Genomic DNA, 15,981 nt, shown 5'->3' on the forward strand with positions numbered 1-15,981 from the left:
AACCACTGCCTTCAGTGCTTTCCAAATCGTTGCTGCCGAAACTTCCCCCGTGTCATTTATTTCCAGATAGTTCTGGATGGACTCCCTCACACGCCCCCGCGCACACACCCTCGTCCGCTAACAGTCCTATGTCCAATCTCCATTGCAGGCGATGACCACCATCCTTGCTCACCCGTAAATCCACTGAATGTGGGGCATGGTCCGACACAGCAATCGCCGAATACTCGGTATCAACCACCCCCACCAGTAAAGCCCTGTTCAAGATTTTAAAAATTGATACGGGAGTATACTTTGTGCACATGGGAAAAGAAAGAAAACTCCTTCGCTCTTGGCCGACCGAACCTCCATGGGTCTACCCCACCCATCTGCTCCATGAACCCCCTTAAGTTCCTTCGCCACTGCTGGCACCCTCCCTGTCATTGACCTCAACCGGTCCAACCTTGGATCAATGACCGTATTAAAGTCCCCCCCCACCCATAATCAGCTTATGCGAGTCCAGGTCCAGGATCTTCCCTAACACCTGTCTCATAAACTACGTATTGTCCCAGTTTGGTGCGTAAATATTCACGAACACCACCGCCATCCCCTCCAGCTTCCCGCGCACCATGATATACCAAACCCCCCGCATCCGCAACTATATTCCGTCTCAAACGACAACAGCCCCCCCCCCCCCCCCCCCCCCCCCCCACAAGAACACAGTTGACTTACAGAACTGAGCAACGGCCCAAAGATTGATACAGAAAGCACTCCATGTACAGTTCAAAACAGAAATTACTTTTACAGAATCTTTACAGCATTACCTGCCCCCAGAGTTTAGTGTCTTCCGTCATCTGCCAACCTTTTATCTTTAACAAAGTCCATCGCCTCATCCGGCGATCCAAAATAATGCTCCTGGCCCTCATAGGTGACCCACAAATGAGCTGGATGTTGCATTCCAAACTTCACCCCCTTCTTGAAGAGGTCCAATTTTACTCTATTAAATCCCGCTCTTCTTTTGGCCAGTTCCGCAACCAGGTCCTGGTAGATGCGCAGCTCGCTATTTTACCACTTGCAGCTCAGTGTCTGCTTGGCCCACCGCAAAATCTGTTCCTTATCCAGGAACCGGTGCATTCGCACCAGCATCGCCCTCTGCGGCTCATTCACACGCGGCTTCCTCGTCAGCGCTCTATCCACTTCCAAGGGTTGAGCAAACGCCCCATCACCCATTAACCTTTCAAGCATACTTGCCACATTAGCCCTTGCGTCCGATCCCTCCCTGCACTCCGGGAGGCCGACGATCCTCACGTTCTGCCGATGGGACCTATCCTCCAGGTCCCCCACCTTGTCCTGCAGCCTTTTCTGGTGGTCCCTCATCAGCCCCACCTTCGCCTCCTGCGGCGGTTAGCTGGTCCTCTTGCTGGGCCACCTTCTGGATCGCTAGTCCCTGGGCTTCCAGACCCTGTTTCACCCAATCGATCGATGCCGTGATCGGGTCTAAACCTTCCTTCTTTTGAAAATGAAATGAAAATCACTTATTGTCACAAGTAGGCTTCAAATGAAGTTACTGTGAAAAGCCTAGTCGCCACATTCCGGCGCCTGTTCGGGGAGGCTGTTACGGGAGGAGGCTGTTTGCTTGCCGAAACTCTCCTGAATGAATTTCGCCAACTGTACCGTTGACCACTGGGCCGCAAGCCAGGATCCTACACCTCCACCATGTTTTCCTGCCATGTAGGTTCTGCACGCGCCTTCTTTGTTCGGCTATTTCTTCTATAAGGCCACTTCTGGTCCACATCACCATATACTGGTGGGGGATTCCTCCTCATGTTTTTCAATAAAATTCCAATAAAGCTGGGAGAAAAGGTCCAAAAAGTCCATCATGAGCGGGAGCTACCAAATCCGCGACCTCCTACTCCATGGCCGCCACCGGAAGTCCAGAATAAAACACTTTCATTTATATATCAGATTTAATCCTGTAAAACATCCAAGGCACTTCACAGGAACATATGGTCAAGAAATTGAAAGCCCATGTGATACAGGGCAATGTGGCAAACTAGATCTAAAGTTGGCTTCGTAAAAGGAAATAAAGGGTAATGGTCGATGGCTGCCCTTGCAATTGGGAAGTTGTTTCAAGTTGTGGTCCACAGGGCTCGGTGTTGGGACCCTTACTGGCTATGTTATATATTAACGATTTGGACGTGAACATGGGGAGCATGATTGAGAAATTTTCAGATAACACAAAGTTTCGCTGAGTGGTGGACAGTGTAACGGTTAGCTATAATCTCCACAACAATATAGATTGGGGGAGTGGGTGATAAAGTGGCAGATGGAATTTAACACAGAGAAGTGGGATGTCATGCATTTAGGGAGGTCAAACAATTATAGGGAGTACGCAATAAATGGGAATATACTAAGAGGGGCAAATGAAGTGAAAGATCCTGGCAGACAAGTACACAGGTCCCCAAAGGCAGCAGTTCAAGTAGATAATAAGAAAGCATATGGAATGTTCTGCTTCATTGGCAGAGGTATAGAATGTAAAAGTATAAGGATATAATGTTGGAATTGTATAAAACACTGGTGAGGCCACAACTGGAATATTGTGTGCAGTTCTGGTCTCCACATTACAGGAAATTAAAAAATGAAATGAAATGAAATGAAAATCGCTTGTCACAAGTAGGCTTCAAATGAAGTTACTGTGAAAAGCCCCTAGTCGCCACATTCCGGCACCTGTTCGGGGAGGCTGTTACGGGAATCGAACCGTGCTGCTGGCCTGCCTGGGTCTGCTTTCAAAACCAGCGATTTAGCCCTGTGCTAAACAGCCCCATGTGGAAGGGTGCAATTGCTCTGGACAGAGTGCAGAGGAGGTTTACAAGAATGTTGCCAGGGTTAGAATAGTGTAGCTATGAGGAGAGATTGGATAGGTTGGGGTGATTTTCCTTGGAACAAAGGCGACTGAGGGGTGACTAGTCACATTTAATTGAGGTGTACAAAATTATGACAGGAAGAGACAGGATAACATTGTTTCCCTTGGTAGAGAAATTCTATAACCAGGGTAGATAGATTCAGGATAAGTGGCAGAAGGCGTAGGGGGGACATGAGGAAGAACATTTTTTTTCACGCAGAGGGCACTGGGAGTCTGGAAATCACTGCCAAGTTGGTGGTGGAGGCAGAGACCCTAAACTGTTGTAAAAAGTACCTGGATTTGCACCTTAAGTGCTGCAAGCTACAGGGCTCTATGGACCAGGTGCAGGAAGGCAGGCTAGAAAGGGCACCTTGGTGTCCTCGGGCTGGCATGGACAAGGTGGGCCGAATTATCTCCTTTTGTGCTGTCACCTATGATTCTATATCAAAATCAAAAACATTGATCTGGAGACAGCCAGAAAATAGGGAGCTTGATTAAGTGTGGTAGGCAGGAGCATAAAAGATAGGCTAGCCTTTCACTGAGTGAAATATATCATGGAAAACTGTGACATAATAAACTTTGGGAGAACGAATAAAGGAAGGAAAGATTCATACTTTTGAGATTTTCCATTTCCATTCTTTGGATAGAATTAATCCTTGGTTTAGTTAGGACATGACCTCAACACAAAGTCACGATTCAAACTTTTGTGGTTTAATTTAAAAAAATTAGTGTCTTTATTTAATAAACTAAAAAAAAAGCTGGAGATGTTGAGACAGTAAGATGACTGTGTGCCTTCACATGCTCTTGCAAAAGATAATTAGTTAGCCATTGAAAGTTATATCGTAAAAGGTTTGGGAGTGTAGGTAATTGTTGGAATTATAATAATCTTTATTGTCACAAGTAGACTTACATTAACACTGCAATGAAGTTACTGTAAAAAGCTCCGAGTTGCCACATTCCAGCGCCTGTTCGGGTACACGGAGGGAGAATTTAGAATATCCAATTCACCTAACAGCATGTCTTTCGGGATTTATGGGAGGAAACCGGAGCACTCGGAGGAAACCCACGCACACAGGGAAAACGTGCAGACTCCACACAGACAGTGACCCAAACCGGAAATCAAACCTGGGACCCTGATGCCGTGAAGCAACAGTGCTAACCTGTGTGCTACCGTGCCGCCCAATTCCCTCCAAGCACTATACCATTATGATCCTGGATGTGGGAGAAGATCCAGTTCGAGACCACTAACGCTTTGTTTAAAGTGGGTAACATTCGAGTTTCAAGACGCTTACCGAGTGATTAAAGGCACAAGATCCCGGACATGTTGAACAAACAAAAATAAACTCTATTATACAAGTTCAGAAAGGTAAATCAATTTTCATACCTATTCTATAACTCCAGCATTCAGGGCAATAATGACATACACGTGAATTATCATGCAAACCATAGTCGGACAGACGAAAACAGGTTCCATGGATTTCTCAACAACCCACCCAGACTCTTGTCACAGTGCGGGCCAACCAACCTCAATGAAACTTTGTCTTTCTCACCACTATTTCTAATCTCCACATTTGAAGATCTCGCTCTAGAATTCTCTTCAAAAATCACCCCCACTCGGACATCTTCAATGATCCACCTCACAGGGTTTCGATCTCACCTTCCAAGATTCTTTTCCCCAGGATATCTGAGCTTCGCCTTCCAAGTACAATTTCAGGTCTTTTGCCATGCCAGGCAAAACACCACTGCTTCAAATGGATAGTTTTATCCCAATTGCCAGCAGCATGGAGTCGCCAACCTTCGGCTGCCTTCACAGATCTTCAGGGCTCCTCGTATCCATCTCGCTTAAAATCTGCTCCCTGAAGCTCTTTCTGGAATTTGGAGTCCATTACTCTGCCCGTTTCTTTAATTTCACTTAACAGGACATCTTCCTGTCTCCTATCGTCATCCCTTAACTGGGACTGCCTTTTAGGGCCTCTCCGAGTTCCCCTTCCTGGTTTGGGACCTTCTCACTGTCCACCTTCCCTATCTGGCTCCCCTCAAGGTAATGGCTCTCGGCATCAGGTAAAATGATTTGTTTTTCCCGCTGTTCTGTTTTTCTTTCTTCTACATAGGCCCCTGGCCCCAAAATGTAGAACTGAAGTGCTGCAATGTCCCAGTCAGAGCATGTTCAAGAGGCCCAAGGTTCATGGGGAATTGAAATTCCCAATCTTTGGGTGGTGCATTGGTTAGCACTGGTGCCTCACGCGCTGAGGACCCGGGTTCGATGCCGGCCCTGGATCATCGATCGTGTGGAGTTTGCCCATTCTCCCCGTGTCTGCGTGGGTCTCACCCCCACAACCCAAAGGTGTGCAGAGTAGGTGGATTGGCCACACTAAATTGTCCCTCAATTGGAAAAAAAAGAATTGGGCACTTAATTTATATTAAAAAAAAGAAATTCCCGATCGCCAAACTTCAAATTAATGTAAGTAATTGAGTTTCATCACAATATATAGTATATTGGTAGGGGTTGCCTTTATGTGTACTTAATGTGGGGTTGCCTGACTGTAATTAATTCCTAGAATTCTTCATTGGCAGGTCACTTCACCAGCTCTTCAACATGGGAGTGCTGTGGGAAGAAAAACTTGTGCTTTCTTATTCTTTAATTGTAATAAGCAAGATGACAGGAATCGTGAGACACCATTTTTCAACATGAAGTATGTTTCAAAACGCTAATCGTTACATTGTTCATTTACATATGAAAAATAGATAAATTGATTTATATTTAACCTTGCACACTAAAACGTCCATCAGTCAATCTTTCAGAATGTAGGGGAAATGGCTGATGTGGTACATCCAAGATCACATTAGCTAGTTCACATATAAAGGAGTTTTCATCATTACCGCACATCATGTAGACAGATGACTAGATATTGAGTAGTAGGAGTAAACGGCATATAATAGATTCAAGATTTGTGCATGCGAGGAATTTTGAAGTGGAACCCAGGAGAATAAATACTCAACCCAAAATTGGTGATAGATGGTATAATTTCAAATTGGAGCAGAAAGGCAGTTAGATTTATGGGACCCTTGCTTTTTAAAATAGAGCACACAATAGAATCGCAAAATGGGCATGGCAAACATATGCAAGTCAATGGTTAGACTGCAGGAGTCCGTTAGCCAAGCTCAAGGGGCTTTTCACAGTAACTTCATTTGAAGCCTACTTGTGACAATAAGCGATTTTCATTTCATTTTCATTCAAATCACTTAATTTTGGACACTCAATTCAATCTTCATTCGAGCTTCTTCTTCAAGGAACAGAAACCAAACCAAATACGGAGGTTAAAACAGCTACACCATTTTAACCTATGTAGTCAAGAAGGCTGCAAAATTCCCAATGGACTTGAAAATGAAGGCGTTCATTCTGAGAATTTAATTTTACAAACTAAATATTTTTACTTCCATTCCTGTATTTTTGTAGGGTTAGATTTACTCACACAAATATTTCACATACACATCACCAGAGATTACATGTCTAAAATATATCTAAACTGTCAGGTTTGTCAGAATATTAAAAAGAAATATTCTTACCCAAATGGACCATCAAAGTAAACTGCACGCTCCTCTATGAGGTCAATAATTCCCTTAAGATTTCCTTCCAGGCCAATCGGAATTTGAATAAATGCTGTATTATGGTTGAGTTTTGATCTGCAATTCAAAAATAGATTTATTGGAGGAGCAGGAAAACATATTGCCCCCAAGTTTGCTTTACCATTCAGTAACCATGGCTGATCTTCTGCCTCAACTTCACTTACCTTTGATTCCATAACAGGTCAAAAATCTATTTATTTCAGCCTTGAATAAACTCAATGTTGGTGCATTCACAACACTCTGGAGGAGAGAATTACAAAGATTCACAAACCTAAGTGAAGAAATTTATCATCTCAGTCCTAAATGATTGATTCCTAATGCCGAGGCTGTGCCCCTGTGCTTTCGATTTCCTGGCCAGGAGAAATAACCTCAGTGTTTATCCTGTCAAGCCCCTTCAATATTTTGTACGTTTCAATGAGACCTCTCATTTTACTAAAATCGAGAGAGGAGGTCCAATTTACTTGGTGCGTCATCAGAGGAACAAATCTAGTGAACTTTTTCTGCACAGTCTCTAAGACATGTGTATCCTTTCTTAAATATGGAGACCAAAACTGCAATATTCAAGGTGCCTCAATAAAACCCAGTAGATTTGTAACAAAGATTCCTTGACGCGTAACTTCCTCAGAGTGGCAATCTCCAGCGGATTGCCACTTTGGACGGACTTACCCTCGCTGAAATTCTGAAGCCTCTTGTCTTGCCCAACCATCAATCCTCTCAGGCTAGGTGAGACTGGAGCAGTGAAGCACGCCCTGGCTGGCGAGGAGTAACTGGGACACAGGGGAGAAAGGAATGTCTCTTTTTACAGCGAGGGAGTGGAGAAGTCAGGTGGTTATCAGTCGGGTTGGGAGAATATGGGGGCCGGGGGGGGGGGGGGGGGGGGGGGGGGGGGGGGTGTTGTCGGGTCAGAGGTGGTCCGCTGGGTGGTTGTGTGTGCGGGGTTTAATTAGTTGCTCTGGAGTTAGAAATAATGTTTTTTCTTCCAACTCTTTCAGGATAACGGTCAGTGTAAATCTGACAGAACTATCTGAAGTTAGTGATTTAAATCGTTTCTGTCGGATGTTTCCCATCCCAGCGGAATTGTTCAGGGGAGGTTAGACTTCTCGACAATTGTCGGATAAATCCTTAAGTGGAAACTTCCCAGAGGGATTCCCCAGTGGATCATTGAGGTACTCCCAAAGTGTGACGCTGGGGAACCAGGATGTTATGGGTCCTTGTTCTTGTGCTTCCAGTCCTCTTGCAATCATGTCATTTTAGTTCAGTAAGAAGTCTTACAACCCCAGGTTAAAGTCCAACAGGTCTGTTTCGATGTCACTAGCTTTCGGAGCGCTGCTCCTTCCTCAGGTGAATGAAGAGGTATGTTCCAGAAACATATATATAGACAAATTCAAAGATGCCAGACAATGCTTGGAATACGAGCATCAGCAGGTGATTAAATATTTACAGATCCAGAGATGGGGTAACCCCAGGTGAAAGACGTGTGAATTGTGTCAAGCCAGGACAGTTGGTAGGATTTCGCAGGCCAGATGGTGGCGGATGAATGTAATGCGACATGAATCCCAGGTCCCGGTTGAGGCTGCACTCGATTGCAGAACTACACCTGGTCAGTTTCACCCCTTTCCAGCTTCTTGGTTGCCCTTTGCTGGCTTCTAAAATTCTCCCAAATCTTCAGGCGTACTGTTATCTTTTGCAACATTATAAACCTCTTCTTTTAATTTAATACTATCCTAACTTGCCTCGCAGACTAAGGGCAAATCTTTCTCATTCAGTTTTGTTTAAATTGGAATGTATTTTAGATTAAAATTGGGAGTCATTTAGGTTTCCCACTGTTCATTTACAGCCATTAGCCCACTTTTTAGCCAGCAAACCCCTTAGACCTACATAATTAACAATGATTAAGTTTAAGATTTTTGTTTTGGACGAGTGTCTTACTTTCAAGTTTCATTTAGAATTTAACTGTTCCTATGTAGACCACAGCAATTGGGTCCTCCCTTCCCACTCTAGCTGCAATGAGATATCTCTAGCCCTGACCCTCTGCAGACAACAAAACTATCAGAATTCTCACTGACAGCTGGAGCGAACAGCATCTATTCACCTGACTACAATCTCATCCATTGCTACCGCACTCTTTTACATTCTCTCCACTTCGAATGGCTTTTTGTACCATGGTCAGTTTGCCCATTCATTGTGAATAATTTTGAGACTAAGTCGGTTAGGATTATATTCATTGTAGTTTAGAAGAGTGAGAAGGGATCTCATAGAAACTTACAACATTTTAAGAGGATTAGACAGGGTAGATTCAGAAAGAATGTTTCCGATGATGGGGGAGTCCAGAACTCGGGGTCATAGTTTGAGGATAAGTGACCTTTGAAGACTGAGTTGAGGAGAAATTTCTTCACTCAGAGAGTGGTGAATCTGTGGAATTCACTACCACAGAAAGTAATTGAGGTCAAAACTAGTTTCAGGAAGGAATTGAATATAGCTCTTGGGGCTAAAGGGATCAAAAGATATGGGGGGGAAAGGCGGGATCAGGGTATTGAACTTGATGATCAGCCATGATCATAATGATTGGCATAGCAGGCTCGAAGGGCTGAATGGCCTCCTCCTGCTTCTATTTTCTATGTATGTATTTCCAATGTTCAGTAATTCATATTTTTTGCAACAGTTTCAAACAGTAATATTAAGTGAAAATTGAACAGCAAAAGCAAAGCACAGGAAGTCCATTTGGTCGCCAATGCAGACACCAGATTTTCAGAAAAACTGTTCAAAAAAGGTCTATAAATGTTTGATAGCCCTCATGGTTTGGCAGGTCACGGCAGCACGCTGTCTCCATACAAACTGGTCCTGGGTTTGAGATGAGATAGGCGATGACTTAATGGTATTCTGATGGAAGGTTGGCCCAAAAGAGGCAGAAGGAAAATAAAAGAAATAGGATCAGAATGCCTGCTTCTGACTGCTTACTCGAGAATTCTGCTGGAAGGACAAGGCTTAACTGCAACAATCCAAAGGTTCGAACAGCCCAATGACAGACGCTATCATAATACATAAATGTGAAGTTACATCCTTCAAAGAAAGGCAAAAGAAACAATGAAAACGTATTCTGTTGACATGCCTCTCGAAGACAAGACCCTCAAGTACTACAGAGCTATCAAATTATGCCCTCCTAATAATTAACTGGCATACAACTTTCAGCTCTGTAAAGTATTGCATAGCCTTATGTCAGCTGCACCTTTTGCTATGTCTCAACCTGACACCTAGTGGTAGTAATTTAGATGAACAGCATCAACAGCAATTTGGTTGCAAACTGGACAAGAATGGAAAATAAGCATATCTGGAGAGAACATTGTTTAGGACCAATAGAAAAAATGAAGGAAATGGGGTGGAAATATTGTTTTAAGAAACATTAAATGCTCCAGTGAGGATTGATGTGGACAAGGAAAGGATACAAGAGCCACCAAGGTTGGAGTTCAAAAATAAGAAAAAGGACTTGTTGTATTGTGGAGGTGTATTCACATCTCCGAATTGTGGAAAGGAAATCGAAGATTTTAAATCTGCAGGCTGATGAGAGAAATAAGCAGAAAGAAAATAACATTATTCTGGGAGAGACCCATATCGATTGGGACAAAGAGTGAGTAAATGGAGAAAAGGAAATGGAATTCTCAAAATGTTTGCAGGACTCCTTCCTCATTAAAAGTGAGGTGAGATTTCACTCCCCCGCCTCCCCCACCCACCCCCAAACCCTTAAGAGAAGAGGATTGTCACTTTATAGAGGATTATCAAAAAAATTGCATTGATCTATATCAAAGAGGATATTAGCGACGAAATGAACTTTGAAGTTGCTGGTTATGAGATGACTGATATTTCAATGGAAAAGAGGGAAAATGTACATTCTTGTAAATGAATGGAAGATAAAGTGCGAGCGCGATAGGATACATCATGAAGAGCTGAGAGATTAAGGTATGATAGAGGGCCTAAATTAATATTTCAGGGCTCCACCCAGTGTGGATGGATGGGTGTCGGAGGCCTTCAAAGAGCCAAATCTAGCGCCCATTTTTAAAAAGGAGATGGAGCTAATTGAATAATCGTTAGTTTAACATCTGTGGCATGGAAAATGTTTAGTCCACACTTAAAGATGAGGTTACCACATATCTGGATAAAGGGAAAATAGTGTAAGTAGCCAGCACAAATTTCAAAGGAACAATTTGGCTTGACAAACCTTACGGAAATCTTTCTGTAGATAACAGATATAGAAAATGTGGGATTCACAGTCAATGAAGCATTCATGGACTTTAATAAATCCTCTGACAAAGTGAAAGATTGCTAGAGAAGTGTATGATGAACGAAAACATGCGAGGCTAGCAAACTGGATTCAAAATTGGTCAGAAGGGAGAAAACAGAGCTAGGAGTAACAGACAGTCTTTTATAAGTGGTTGCTGTTCCTTAGGGTTCTATTCTGGGATAGTTCACTGTGTCTACCAATTATTTGGATATAGGCCAAGAGGGAGTGGTGTTGAAGTACCAAATTAAACTGCAAATGAACAGTTATATGATAGGGAATAAGCTGTGAGGTGATGCAAAACAAACAGCAGCAGAACTACACAGTAAGTGGAAAGCAGGCTCAATTCCATGGAAGAGCAGAACTTAATACAGGTTCACATAACATTAAAGGCAGCACCTCAAGTTGATATGGCCATTAACAAAAGCTCATCAGAATGTACCATTTCTGATACTATTTAGTTAATCTTTGCTATTCCCTTTCCACTGTCCAAATATCTCATCACAAGGGTGAGATCAGATGGGTTGCCTCATTTCAATCTTGCGATTTATTGAAGACAATGTCATAAATGCTACAAAATTTCATAAATGTTTAAACTATTTCATGTCGCCACCCCACCAACAAAATAAGGTGAGTCTTACTTTGATATGGTATCACATATTAGTTTCTTTGTGGATCATCTGGTCTTTGTCGTGGGAAATACACCACGCTTATACTCCGCACTTCCCTTGCAAACTGGTGATTCATTTATGCAAAACTGCAGTTTTAAAACTATATCCTACCCCTTGTTCATTATTCTTTCATGGGTATGGACATCACTAGCGAGGTCAGCATTTATTGTTCATTTCTTATTGTCCTAAGAAGGTACTCGTAAGCTGCCTTCTTGAACCGCTGAATTCCATGTGGTGTAGGTACACCCACTGCTGTTAGAAAGATGGTTCCAGGATTTTGTCCCCATGACAGTGAAGGAACTGCAATAAAGTTCCAAGTCAGGATAGTGTATGGCTTGGATGGGGACTTCCAGGTGGCAGTGTTCCCATGTGCCTGCTGTCCTGGTCTTTCTAGATGGTAGAGATCACAGGTGTGGAAGGTGCTGTTGAAGAAGCCTTGTTGAGTTGTCACAGTCCATCTTGTATATAGTACACTGTTGCCAGTGTGGAGATGGTACAAATTCCCTGTAGATTGTATCTCGTCTCCCTACATCTATCTTGTAGATGGTACACATGCCCTGCACTGTATTCAAACATGAATATACCATGTTAACTAAATAATGGGTGTCCATCTATCCATTGTCTCTCATTCATTGTTTTTTTCCCCTTACACTTACAATTCTGTGGGTGCCAGTAGCTTGGCGGCTTCTTATGACCCCCTAAATGGACAGTTTCTAAGTCTGAGCAATATATATCTCATCTCCATAAAGCACAAACTTAGTTGACTATACATCTCTGTATCAGTCAAATGATGATGAACTGAGTGTTCAAGCCTGCTGCCTGACCGTGTGCATCAAATGCCACACTAAACTGCAAGTCATCTTCCCCTCTCCCCCACATACCCACCAATACACCTACTTCCCAATTTAAATATTGGCCTGACACCGAATGAACTATTGTCGGAGCAAGTGGCAGAAATTTGAAAATACTAGCATTCATGTGAAATATCAGAATATAACAAATTAAAATAGCCAGTTTGCTAAAGTTTCTCACATTATAGAACAAACCTTATTTGTTGAAGAGCTCGATTAGGATTAGCTCCCAACCTGTCCAACTTATTTATGAACGTTAAAAATGGAACATTGTAACGCTTCATCTGTCTGTTTACAGTCATTGTCTGGCACTGAACTCCTCCAACAGAACACAAAACCAGAACTGCTCCATCCAAGACTCTTAGTGCACGCTCCACCTCTATCGTAAAATCAACATGACCTGTAAACGCAGCAAAACAAAGTGTGATTAATGAAGATTAATATCTGACTTGGTATGGTACAAGAATGCCTCGAGCACACTCCTTTGGCATTCTGTGCTGTGAAGGATAAAATTAAAAATGCAAGTAAATTAATAATTTCTAGAAAGATTTAGAAATATAGGAATACAAACTCAATTTCTGAAGATGCGTGCGATCAAATCCCTCCATGATGTTTCCCATCCCCATCACTGTAAGCACCTACAGCCCCACAACCTGATCTCACTGCTCCTCCAATTCTGGTCTCTTGTGGAGCTCTGATTTTATTCCACTGGTGGGTGGCCTTCAATCCCAAGGCCCTCTACTCTGGATTCACTCCCCATCTCTCACTCCACCATGAAAACGCTCCATTAAACCTATTTCTTTTGGACAAGATTTTGGTCATCTTTCCTAATATCTCCTGCTGTGGTTCGATGCCAAATTTTGTTTAATAACGCCCCTAGAAAGCTCCTTGGCTTCTTTCGCTATGTCAAAAGGTGCTACATAAATAGAAGTTTTTGCTGATTTGCTTCAATCTCCAATGTTCAATGAATAACAGGAGGTAAAAATGTCTACAAGAAAACAATTATTTGTGCAGATACATCAATAATGACTTAATGCCAGTATTTTGAAAAGACTTTTAACACTGCCTTGAAACCTCTATATGTAAATACACAGCATGCTGTCCTTCCTTCCACCAAGGTAGGTCCCAAATTCAATCTCTATCCTATAGTGAATTAATTTGTCTCAAATAAAAGACTTATGCTGAACTGCATAATTTCTCTTCAACTCCTAGGTAGAAAATAAAATAGGTTTCCATCTCCAATGATATTTGTTGGAACGATATGTACGTGGATGTGAGAGAATTAAATTAATCTCGCCTGTAAAACACTGCCATAGTAAAATAATGATGTCGTTTTTAGCACATCAAACATAATGAAATGTGCGAGATGCTTCACAGGGACATTATAAAATAACCTTAAACAGAGATATTAAGACAGATGACCAAAAGTTGTCAAATAACTAAGCTTTAAAAAGCATCTTAAAAGAGGAGGCAGAGGTAGAGATTTAGAGGTGAAATTTCAGAGCACAGCCACCAACGGTAATTCAAATTGAGGATGTTCATGAAGCCAGGAATAGAAGGTGCCTTGGAGCATTGTGTAGCTGGAAGGGATTAGAGAGATAGGAAAAGGTGAGGTCATGGAGGAGTTTGAAAAGGGTGAGAATTTTAAAATCAATGTGTTCCTGAACTGAGAGCCAGTTTAGGTCAGCAAGCATAGGGGTGATGGAGGAATGAAACTCTGTGTACAATGTGAAAGATGAGTCAGGTGTGCACGGCAATTGTAAAGTCTAGAGCAGGCTCGTCAACCTCTGGCCGGATGCAGCCCCCGAGGCACCTTCATGTGGCCTATCATGTTTTTGGACACAGCTGTTGAAGATCTCATGGAGATAATTTTGAAAAATGCTGAGAGTCTGATCCTCCAATCTTTTCTCCATGCTTTCAGTTGTTGATGGGCTCTCGGGTGAGCCAATGATCAGCTAATGCAGGGAGGAACCAGCCTATGATTGGACAAGACAAATGTAGTCAGTTGCCCGGAACGTTTGAATTATCTGTTGCAGCAAGGGGAGCGAGCATGCATGGGCGGGTTTGGGACAGCAAGCATGCAAAGAGGGGGACACCATCCCGCAACACTCTACCCACCACCATCTCAGCGCAACCCCAGCTCTGGAAGGGAGAGAGCATGCTTGGTGATCTCAGAGATGCCTCAATTGTGACGATCTTCAAGAAAGGAAACAGGCCTGACTGCGGAAATTACAGCGGGATTTTCCCTACTTTCCGTCAGGGGAAATGTCATTGCAAGAATATTCCTCAACCGCCTCCTCCCAGTGGCTGCAGAGCTCCTCCCGAGTCTCAGTGTGGCTTCCATCCATCAAGAGACTCAATAGAAATAATCTTCAGTGCACGACAAATCCAGGAAAAGTGCAGAGAGCAGCATCAACATCTGCACATGGCCTTCTTCAATCTCGCAAAGGCCTTTGACTCTGTCAACCGTGAGGGACTGCGGAACGTCATCTTCAAATTCGGCTGCCTGTAGAAATACATCATCATTCTCTGCCTGCTCCACGACGGCATGCGTGCCGTGATCCTCACCAATGACACCACCACAGACCAATACATGTGCAAACTGGGATCAAACAGGGTTGCGTCATCACACCAAATCTCTTCTCCACCTTTCTTGCAGCAACGCTCTATCCCATCACTCTGAAGCTCCCTGCTGGAATGGAGCTAACCTACTGGACAAACAGGAAACTGTACAGCCTTCAATGCCTCCAGGCCAGAACAAAGACCACCCCAACTTCATCGAGCTGAAGTACGCAGCTGACGCCTGTGTGCGCACACACTCAGGGCGCAAGGTGGCCCAGTGGTTAGCACTGCTGCCTCAAAGCGCTGAGGACCCAGGTTCAATCCCGGCTCTGGGTCACTGGCCATGTGGTGTGCGGGTCTCATTCCTACAACCCAAAGATATGCAGGCTAGGTGGACTGACTGTGCTGAATTGCCTCTTAATTGGAAAATAAATTGGGTACTCTAAAATTGTATTTATTTATTTATTTTAAAAAGTGTGTGCACACTCAAGAGGCCGAGCTACAAACCATCGTTGACACATTCACCGAGGCACATGAGAGAACGGGCCTTAGACTAAACATCCAGAAAACAAAGGTCTTACAGCAGCCTGCTCCTGCCTCACAAAACTGCTCCCCGACCATTAAGATCCATGGTGAGCCCTGGACAATGTGGATCATGTCCCATACCTCGGGAGCCTCCTCTCGGCACGAGAAGACATTGAAATCCGACATTGACTCCAATACGCCAGTGCAGTCTTCAGATACCCGAAGACAAAGATCTCAAACCCAGCATCAAGCTCATGGCCTACAGAGCAGCTGAGGTTCCCACCCTCCTGTATGCATCAGGAACATACAGACAATATACAGCAGACACCTCAAATCCCTGGAGAGATATCACCAATGTTGCCTCTGTAAAATCCTGTAAATCCACTGGCAGGAGAGGCATACCAACATGAGTGTCCTCTCCCAGGCCAATATCCCCAGTATAGAAGCACTGGTCATGCATGACCAGCTGCGATGGGATGGCCACATTGCCCGAAACAAATGCCCTACTCCAAACTCAGCAATGCGAAGCGATCACTAGACAAGAGGAAATTCTACAAGGGCAGTCTAAAAGCCTGCCTAAACAAATGCAACACC

At 43.5% G+C, this 15,981-nt stretch overlaps 1 protein-coding gene across 3 annotated transcripts in view; it reads right to left on the reverse strand.

Moving 5' to 3' along the window:
• gfm1 (G elongation factor, mitochondrial 1) overlaps positions 1-15,981 on the reverse strand; it is a 97,104-nt gene that overhangs the window by 63,708 nt on the left and 17,415 nt on the right. For all 3 annotated transcript variants that reach the window (XM_072474496.1, XM_072474494.1, XM_072474495.1), the window contains 2 exons: positions 12,496-12,700; positions 6,446-6,562 (listed from right to left, as the gene is read on the reverse strand). In XM_072474496.1, coding sequence (XP_072330597.1) covers positions 6,446-6,562; positions 12,496-12,700 — 322 coding nt within the window. The remainder of the gene's footprint in view (positions 1-6,445; positions 6,563-12,495; positions 12,701-15,981) is intronic.

This window comes from Scyliorhinus torazame, chromosome 14, assembly GCF_047496885.1.
Source record: "Scyliorhinus torazame isolate Kashiwa2021f chromosome 14, sScyTor2.1, whole genome shotgun sequence".
Classification (NCBI taxonomy): Eukaryota; Metazoa; Chordata; class Chondrichthyes; order Carcharhiniformes; family Scyliorhinidae; genus Scyliorhinus; species Scyliorhinus torazame.